The sequence below is a fragment of the Danio aesculapii genome, chromosome 5 (assembly GCF_903798145.1).
Source record: "Danio aesculapii chromosome 5, fDanAes4.1, whole genome shotgun sequence".
NCBI lineage: Eukaryota > Metazoa > Chordata > Actinopteri > Cypriniformes > Danionidae > Danio > Danio aesculapii.
The window spans coordinates 39,780,901-39,791,357 of NC_079439.1; the positions used below are offsets into that span (position 1 = coordinate 39,780,901).

The 10,457-nt window shown below is 35.4% G+C and overlaps 1 protein-coding gene across 1 annotated transcript; it reads right to left on the reverse strand.

The window, feature by feature from the left end:
* Positions 1 to 3,671: 3,671 nt before the first annotated feature.
* On the reverse strand, positions 3,672 to 8,331 carry ctsla (cathepsin La). The gene is made up of 8 exons (XM_056458171.1): positions 8,226 to 8,331; positions 6,639 to 6,774; positions 6,433 to 6,555; positions 6,191 to 6,343; positions 5,161 to 5,385; positions 4,885 to 5,053; positions 4,234 to 4,351; positions 3,672 to 4,131 (listed from the first exon to the last, which is right to left on the reverse strand). The coding sequence occupies exons 1-8, from the start codon at positions 8,291 to 8,293 to the stop codon at positions 4,032 to 4,034; spliced, it is 1,092 nt and encodes a 363-aa protein (XP_056314146.1). The 5' UTR covers positions 8,294 to 8,331; the 3' UTR covers positions 3,672 to 4,031.
* Between the last annotated feature and the right edge of the window lie 2,126 nt (positions 8,332 to 10,457).

The window sequence follows — 10,457 nt, forward strand, 5'->3', positions numbered from 1 at the left end:
GGACACGCTGTATTGCTGGAGAAAAAGAACAGCTCATTTTTACAATGAGAAAATTACACAATTTCCTGTGTGAGCAGGCTTTGCTTGGATAAGCTAGTTTTGATTTTATGTTCCTACCAGTTTACAAAATGCCATGAGATGGTTGGAATAAATAGGTTTTGCAGCTTGATATAATGTATAAGGCAACAGCAAAACATTATTTTAAAAGGCATCTTGTATTAACAGTAAGAGAGGACTTATTGGATCACAAATACAGCAATAATCTGAAATATTACTTTTTAAGACTTTAATTTATCTTAAAATATAATGTATTTATGTGATGGCAAAGGTATTGTGTTGTGTTGTTGCTACTGAATATATTAGAAATGTATATAGTGGTTGACAAACAGGCAGTAAAAATTAAATTATTTAAATTAAATAAATTATTTTAAGGACAAAAAAATACATGTAGTATGATGTTATAAGGGGTCACTAGCTTAAAGAGGTGGTCCATTACAGTATCATACTTTAAACTTTAGTTGATGTGTAATGTAGCTGTGTGAACAGAAACAACATCTCTGAATGTAATATGCTCAAAGTTCAATATAAAGAGCGATGTTGGCTTTTACAGGGTTAGCTTAGCTAAGCCTACAGTAAACAAAAACACTTCCGGCTAGTGAGATCACAAACACATCAGGCATTCGCCATGTGTAGTGAAGGCCTTTCAGAGGAGCTAGGAAATATGACAGTCGTTTTTATGTTAGTTGAGAAGCTGTATATAATCGAAGACATATGAAAAAAATTATGTGATTTTTTTTTTTTTTTTTTTTACAAATGAAGCATGAGCACACATTGCTTTGTATCTTACTCTCGTAGGAGAATTTTGCTTTCACCATCCAAAATAAATAAATGCTGCGTCCCAATTCGCATACTTATACTATAGCCTAAAAGTATGTACTTTTTTGTGAAGGAAAAGTACACACTTTTGAGTGTGTAACAGAAGAGTATGCAAGCTTTTGGGACATACTACTTCCTCGTTAACAGATCGTTGTGTTGCTTAGTTACGAGCCCTGTCAATCATTCACACATCATCCACATTTCTTTCATATTTAATTTCCCACCTTATTGGAGAAGCAGCAGCAGGTTTATCACGAGTCTTTCATGCAGAGAAATCTTCTCAGGTGTTTGGATAATTCTGCATTCAGAAGTTAATGTCCAAACACGTCTTTATATAAGTTCAGTATTGTTATTATAACACAGAAAACGCGATTAAAACATGTTCCAGTGGGCTAGATATTAATTAACAGTGATACAAACATCTTTACCGAAGCCTCTCTACTTGACGGTTGGTCTCGCGCATCCATCATGTTTGTAGTTTGTTTACACTTTTCACCCACGTTTGTAGTTCTAAATCGAATTCACGCAATATCAGCGGTTAGAGTATGGACGCTTCTACACTTCGAGTTTTTACCGGAAATAGTAAACCATATCGGGAACCTTTGGCATACTCTTTTCAACATACTACGATTTGAGACATACTAATTCTACTTTTAAATACTATTTAGGACAGATAGTATGCGAATTGGGATGCAGCATCAGTTATCCAACATGTGCGCCCGATAGCTCCGCCCCTTCCGCTACGTGAGCAAAGCTGCAGTCGTTGAGTGTCCATCATTACACACTTCATTTTACTGGCTGAATGAGTTCATCATCCGGGTAAGTAAAGTGCACTTATTATTTTTTGAGTTTTCAGTGTGAACTCACTACTTACACTATTTATACTACAAAATGGCATAGAATAGTGCATAATGTAACCCTTTCACACATAAAATCATTACTTCAGCTGACCTCCTAATGTGAGTTTTTTTTATGTGACCAATAATTAGAATTATTCAGTTTTATATTTTCATGGCGGAGCATCTGGTTTATCACGTGTCAGCCCCATAATGCACTGCAGTGGAGAACAGAGCTGCTGTGATTGTATTGTACATGTCAACAAAATAAATAAATCACGATTTCCGCTTTCATTCATAGCGTATATCTCAGTTTGTAGTTCATCAGTGCAGTTTACTCAGTTGATCTACTTTATAGGCACTGTACTCTAGAGCAGGGAACCCCAAACATAGCCCGCGACCCCCAAAATAATGCGAGTGACTCGCGACCCCCACATTCCTCAGAGGTGGTTATATACAAATGTTGCACACACAATAAGCCTATATAAACATGAGCATATTGACAGCACAAAAAGTGCAACAGTCTAACAACCAGTGTAAGAGACAGTTATGTGTTCTGTTGCCTCACAGCAAGGTCACTGGTTCGAGCCCCAGCTGGATCAGTTGGCATTTCTGTGTGGAGTTTGCATGTTCTCCCAGTGTTTGCATGTTTCCTCTAGGTGCTCCGGTTTCCCCCACAGTCCAAAGACATGCGCTATAGGTGAATTGGGTAAGCTAAAATGGCCATAGTGTGTGTGTGTGTGAAGGTGAGAGTGTATGGGTGTTTCCCAGTGTTGGATTGCAGCTGGAAGGGCATCATCCACTGCATAAAACATATGCTGGATAAGTTGGTGGTTCATTGCGCTGTGGCAACCCCAGATTAATAAAGGGATTAAGCCAAAAATAAAATAAATGAATTTAGTTAAAAAGGTTAAAAAATAGTGAAAATTGATCAAGTAATGTAGCCTCATAAAAATTCATAATGATTGTATTATCTAAAATGCATAATTTATTAATCAATACAATTTAAATACTTTCTGTATTTTTGGCTTCTGGTAATAACGGTGTCAGTAGTTTGTAGGTTTAGATCAGATTGCAGCTATGGCCATTGGAAGCCAGAGTTTTTTACTGAGCTATACGGAGTTTATTGTACCTTTGTATTTTCGTTTTGCATTTCTTCAGTAAACCCTTTTTGAAAGATTCGGTCTTACTGGCGTCCTTTCACATACTGGTTGTTGGACTAGCTGATAAAGGTGGTACATAAAGAAGTGCATGAAAGGCATGCCACTACATGGGCTATAATTTATATAGTCATAATTTGTTTAATTTAAGATTAAATCACACCTAACGAGACTGCTGAGCGCAATGTTTTCAGCACAAGTCTATTCTTGGTTTAATTTTGGAGACCTCCACTCAGAGATCATCTTCCATATTCAGTTGTGGCCTGTGTTCATTTTTAAATGTACTTGATTGTCATAAAGGAGTCAGAAAGCTTAACCTGGTGTTATAGAATCAATCTGCAACAGCTGACCCTACTGATGTGCTGTTAATTTAACATTAAACACACCAATCCTATGAGGAAAAAATAAATAAAAACGCAAAGGCTGATGGCTTTTCAGTTGTGTTTTTTTTTTTTTTTTTTTAAATCAACTACTATTTTTATTAAATGTGGGTTATGGATAAAATATGGTAATTCTAATGGTTTACTAAGATTTGACTTTTGGAAATCATCACTTGACTCCCACTTTGGGAACCACCGCTCTAGAGGTCCTTCAGATAACTATAAGAACGGGCAAAGGGAGCATGATATTTCTCTTACTCCTCCAGAGATACTTTAGTAAAAGGTGAAGTTAGAACCTTTTGGTAAAATTACTTTAAGATTATAACCTTCAATACCATTTGTAAACATTTTAAATACTGAAAGTAAATATTAGTGCAATAATTATACAAATTATTGGAAGATTATAAACAAGGGTTAAATTCAGGTTTAAAACTTTTATTGGTCATAAAGAAAGTAGACATAAAAAACATTTTGTACATTTGCACTGAAGAACATGTATTTACATTGAGGCAAAGAAAAATCAACTAAATCAGTGGCTTTTAAAAATGACCAAAAGCAATTGCATAAATTCCCTAAAACGGTCACACAGTACCTAGAGCTCGAGGACTCTGTGTCACAGCCTCGTTCAGACTGTGAGAAACAAACACAAAATCACCAGTGTAATCAGGTGATCATCGGGTGTCTGACACTTTCACTACACTAGTGGGTTTCGGTGATCCTCTCAGGCACCCGAGACACTAATGTGGCCTTCTGATATTATATCTGGTTACTGGACTTCATTAAACAAGAGGGTAGCTGGCTGCTGTAGCAATACCACAGTGATTGTGTCTGTCCTTGGCCATGTAGATGTATCCTTTATTGCCCCAGTTCTCACTCCAGCTAGAATACACAACACATTGAGTTAAAATAAAAAAAAAATAAATAATAAAAATGGGTTAAATTAGCCATTTAGAATTTTTTTTAAAGTTTTGGTCCCCTTACCTGTTTTTGACAATCCAGTATTTCTTGCCATCAACATCCTCACCCTCAAAACCATAACCGACCGCAAGAACACCATGATCCAGCTCCTCACTGCTGCACTCCTTCTCATAGTAGATGCCTAGCATGAGATTTACACTTGTTAAATTGGGTTGACGTGCAAGGACTCATTTATTAGGTTAAACATCATTTAAAGCCAAAGTATACATTCTTTACCATGTGAACAAATCCCTGACTGGCAAAACAAAGTTGCTGCCAACTGTTCACAACAATAATTCAATTAGAGTCAAGTTTATTTGTGTAGCACTTTACAATAACGATGGTTTCAAAGCAGCTTTACAAAAGGTGAACATTACATAAAATCTAATTAAAAGTTATCAAATACAAGTTTTTATATGGAAACATGCAATTTTATTATATTCAATTAGACTTGATGGTAAACACACATGCCGTTATGCATGGTGATGCACTGACATGGTCAAAGTGTCGATCAAATTTTGCATTTTACTTGAAGACTTGGACTTCATGGCTTTCCCTATATGTAGATAATGTTTGAGCAGCTCATGTGCATGCTTTATTTTTACACAAGGTGTCAACACCTAACCAGAGGCCTGTTCATCTGTAACAGTCTAAAATGGTTGAAAATATTCCCACCTGACTGGTAGAACTGGAAAGACTCATGTCCAGCATCAATAGCCACAGACACAGGTCCCACAGCAGCTATAGCTTTCATCAGAGCATGTTCCTTTCCACTGGGAATGTCAACAAATCCGGTGTCATTTGCTGCACTGTTTTGGGGATCAAAATGGCAGGGCTGATCGTCCTGAAAGTGATGCACAGATTGTTATGGTAATCTTTTAAACAACAAAAACAGAATGAATTCACAGAAATAAATTATAATTAAAAAAAAAAAAAAAAAACACAACTTACAGTTCCCAGGTAAGGGTAGGATTCCTCAGAGTCGAGACCGTTCTGGTCCTTGACGTACTGGAAGGCCTGGTCCATGAGACCTCCGTTGCAGCCCTCGTTGCCTTCAGGGCGGGAGCAGTCCACCAGGTTCTGCTCGCTCAGAGACACCAATTTTCCAGTCTTCCTGAACATCTGACCCTCCAGAGCTCCAGTTGTGCTGAAGGCCCAGCAAGAACCACACTCGCCCTGAACACCAAATTGGATTACGTTTAAAGCAATAGATTGGAGCCAGGGGCACACTAGAGAACTCTAGAAACTTTAGAGGGAGTTCACCCAAAACTAAACTCACCCTCAAGTGTTTTGAAATGGTTGCGATAATTTGAAGAACATTAGAAACTGGTTTGAAAACCATTTGACTTCCATAGTAGTAAGAATTACTATAGACGTTGATGGTTTCTAATACTTTTCAAAATATGTTTGTTCAATAGAAAAAAAGAAACAAAAACAGGTGGACGAGTAAACAGCAGCAATTATATTTTTAAGTGAACTATAAATTCCCAAATGAGACAAAACAAGGCTTAAAATTAAGCTAAAGTCAACAATAAACAGTGTTTTGTTTTGTTTAAGAAGAGGAAAAAAAATAAATAAAAAAAAAAAATAAAAAAAACACTGCTTTATTTTTTCCTTTAACTGTCATTTCACTAAAGAATACCGAGGTAGCATTACGGTCTTGCCCCTTAGACTTAAATTGAAAGAATAATTTCTTACTAAATTAATAACAAAAGGCTAAGGGACATTGAATGTTGTGCAAAAGGGGGCCTTTGTAATTAAAATGACAAGCACTGGTTTAAACAAACACTGCATCTCAAGCTCAAGTCTTGTCAGTGTATATGGTTTACATGCATTACACATAGAATTTACATGAAACTTCCAAACTGGAAAGACCAGTTCTGTTTTTTTTTTTTTTAAAAAAAGGCATGGTTCATATAATAATAATATAAAAAAAAAAAAAAAAAAAAAAAAAAAAAAAGGCACATTATTTCTGTCTCACCTGATCCTTCACAGGTGTTACATATCCCTTCTCTCTCCAGTCCAGCTTGTTTGGGACCTCAATGAAGTTGGGCTCCATGAACAGGGATCCTCTGAATCGTCTCTCTTTCTTGTGTTTGAAGCCGTTCATCACCTGTCTGAACTCCTCATGAGTCTGTAGACAGAACATTTTGCTGAAATGCTGAAGGAATTTCATAAAACCAATTTGCAAACGCCTTATACAAACAACTTGTGCAATCATACCATGTCTCCAAAGTGGTTCATTCCGAGTCTGTAGGTGTGTATGCCCATGGAGTGCTCCAGATTGTGCATTTCAATCTTTTTCAAGTTTTTCTCCCAGATTATCCTCCTCCAACCCTCCTCTTTCTGTGTTGAGAAAGCAAAATGTTAAACACTGTTCTCCATTCAATGGATATAAACTTTATATACGACAAGCTTTAGACACTCACTGCATAGTATTTTTTGCCGTGCCAGCTCTTCCACTGATCCCAATGGTCATTTAATTGCTGGTCCAAAGTTGGAGCAGCAAATACAGCACTGAGGCACAAGGTAAAAGCAGCCAATAACACCCTCATGATGAAAACACTGGTGGAAAACAACAACAACAGGTCAGACATGTTGCAACAAGTGACCGTGAAATTAAAAACACCACATGCAAAGAGATCACTTCACACATGTCGTTTACTTTTTTTGCCATCCTTATGGTTTGATTTATCTTCTCATTCACTCAATTGAAGAAATGCTGAATTGTTGGTCTTCAGTGTCATATGAAGACACATTGGAAATTCTAATCTGCTGATTTGCTTATTGGTGCTCGGTCATTTAGTATTATCGTTTTAACTAAATATTATAAATATAAACTAGTTAAAAAAAAAAAAAAAAAAGCTGCTTCAAATTTGAGGAAAAAAAATCACAACAATGCTACCTTGCAGTGTTCAAAAATAGATTAAAGTTTTCAAAACCCATGTACTTACTGAAATGGGTTGGTAACAAATGAGTTTACTTTCAGCATGTCACTTTTGATGAAAAAAAAAAATGGCACTTTAATTTGGCCTGTTTCCAAAAAATTAAGTAGAAACTCTTCAACCATCATAGCAGTAAACAAACAAATTTGACTGTTGATCTAGTTTGTCAAACACTTTAGAAATTATGATTTAATAAAGCGTGTTTTCTCTTAGGGGACAGAAACAGGCAACACGTAAAATCCTAAATGTTGCGTTAACGTTTTCAAAAGGTTTCAGATAAAATTCTTTAAGACTGTTGAAACTATTTAATTACGACATTATAAACCAATTCCTCGGTCAGACGGTTTCCTATTGTATAATTGAACACATATGTATATTTAAAAGAACTGGTGCATTTTTCTAGCCTCGTGAGATCAGATTACAGCTTCGACATATTTGTTTACACCGTGCAAAGAAGCAGTCAGGCAGTGATAGTTAGCACCATTATGAACAGTCCTAAACACCGTGATAACCTAAAGGGAGAAAACGAATTAATCATTAAACAGCAATTAAAAAACGTACAACGGGTAACGTCCTCTGTATGTAATCTAAAAATACGTTTGTTTACACGGGCCTCCCGACAGAAACACTGGTCTGGGAACAGGAGAGAATCCGATGTTCCTTGTGTGTCTGCTCAGCTGCAGTCACGGGATCTGGCCGGTCGCAGCCCAAAGCTTCCCAGGAAAAGAAAACAAAGACCGAAACCAGGCCACGGAAATCGAAAAAGAAACTATTGTAACGATTTCAAAATCAACTATTACAGCAGAAAACGCTTTGGCATTAGTAAAGAGGGCAAACCCGTTGGTCGATGGAAGAAATAACGTTAGTCACAAAACAAATTTTGTAAAAGCGTCAATAATAGAGCGACCTAAACAAGCTCAGCTTGTTCTGTAAAAAAAGCTACAGAAATCTTGCACAAAACAAAGATTCATTCAACAAAACCGCGTTAAAGGCTCAGTATAGCCGTTTTTACAATCAAATGTTTAAACAGCACCACAATGTTCCAGAAAACTGTAAAAACCCCTGACTCACCGTGTAGTCCTGAATCCAGGAGAAAATATTGTGAAACGTTGTGAGGGGCCACAAGTTTTATAGCGCATCTGAAGGCAAATTCCTCAATTTCCCATTGGTCGAGATTATTGCCTATAGATCTGTTGATCCCGCCCCCGGTGAACACGTAAGAGCATGTGATCTATCAGCACGTGACGAGTTCCCGACAGACAGTTTACTCATGGAGAAAAACAATCTTACTATCTGAAGAAAAACAGTTTAATCAAGATAAATCTGCTGCCTTTGAGTTCAACAAATAACATTATTGGTTATTGTTAAAGTAACTTACACGCTGACAGTCGAGAATGCATAAGCTAACAACTGTTTCAAACTTGGAATGCATACATTAATGCTTTTCTTTGGTACCTCGAAAATAAACCATGACCATGCTTAATTCATGGATACACCATAGTTTTACTACAACATGCTTTTATCTGTAGTAAAACATTTATTTGTAGTTTATTTTCATGAGGGTTTATTTTTTCAAATCTCATAACTAGTCCGCTCACAGCAGTCACACAAAAATGAGAGGTATTTCCGCTATTAAACTTGACTAGCTAATTATAAATTTGTGAACTAATATAATTGTGAACATAGACCACAAAACCGGTCTTCGCTTGCACACAATTTAAGGGTCAATATTATAGATGTTTTATGCAAAAATCATTGGGATATTAAGAAATGGTGATGCTCCATTTCCTAGTGTAAATATATTCAAACTATTTTTATTAGCAACATGCAACTTTAAAGGCTTTTTTCAATATTTAGATTTATTTTTGAACCCTTTTAAAAAAGTTGTATCTCAACCAAATAGTTTTCTTAGTTTTCCGCCGGGGTCTTAAAAAGCCTTAAAATGTCTTCAATCTCAAATTCAAAATATTAGGCCTTAAAAAGTCTTACATTTGCTGAAATATATTGAAATTTTGTAGGTCTTAAATCTTGTTTAAGTAGGTCTTAATTTTCCTTTGTTCATGTATTGCTACACAATCTGGCCAAACAACAGTTGAGGAGTTCAGATGCAAAAACCTCTAAATTAACTTATTCTTTGCCATATACATTAAGTGAAATTACTCAACCTATACACTGGAGCCCGGTAAAAACGCTCATTTTAGAACATTGTAGATTTATTTTTTTGTGGTTTTAAAAACTTTTAAAACATTTATTTATTTATATATATTTTTTAAGCTTATGTTGGAAAAAAAAGTGTATGGATACAACTAGAGCTTGCTTGTTTCTACACAATAATTAAAATATTTTGCTAAAAAAATATAAAAAATATTTAAATTTTGTATCATTAAAATATTATTGTATTATTAAATGTATTAAATTATAATCGTTTTTGATAAGGCAAATAAAAATCTTTCCATCTGGGCCATTTGAAAAATTCCTTAGCGTTTACCCCTTTATGCGTCTAAACTGTAATTCCTAACAGTATTTAAAAAAGTCTTACATTTAACTTGGTGAAATCTGCAGAAATCTAGTTTTCTATATTCTAATAACCATACACTGTATAAAATGCAGGGTTCCACATCATTCATTTGTGTTGGGATAACATGAAGGAATTAATTCAACTTATTAGTTTTTACAAATGTAAGTGGATTGAAAATAAAACAATCAAGTTGTTCCCAAAAGAACCCTCAAGAATTGTGTTGTTTCAGCTGATTTTAAATAAGTAGTTTGAACAAACAGCAAACATCATTTTTTGAGTGTCACACAAAAGCGTATTCAGTCAGCTTTTAGATTATAAATCTCAATATCAGAAAACTGACCGGTCACAAACAACATCTTCTACAACAACTAGCAATCTATTCATTGATCTATTCATGAAAAAGAAAAAGAAAAAAATCACATTCAATGTTTTCTACAATTCAGATAAAGATTTAGCCAGCTCACTAGATAATCTGTGTATAGCTTTAAACTATGTAGACACAAGATTCAAAAGCAAAAGGGTTGTATTTTTAAGACTGTGTACCAAAGCAATATACATGATTGTGCTGAACTTGCATGACCCTGTGTACACATCAACCAAAACCAGTGTGTACTGGACTGATTAGTGTTGGGTTGTTGGGAAGTCACTTCAACAAAGTACTAATCACATCATACATTGGATTTATTTAAATTGCTTTCTAATTTCTTTGCCTAAAAATAACGTCCGCTCAGTACTAAAAATCCACATAAATCTCAACACATGAAATCAACTCTTAATTCTTTAAA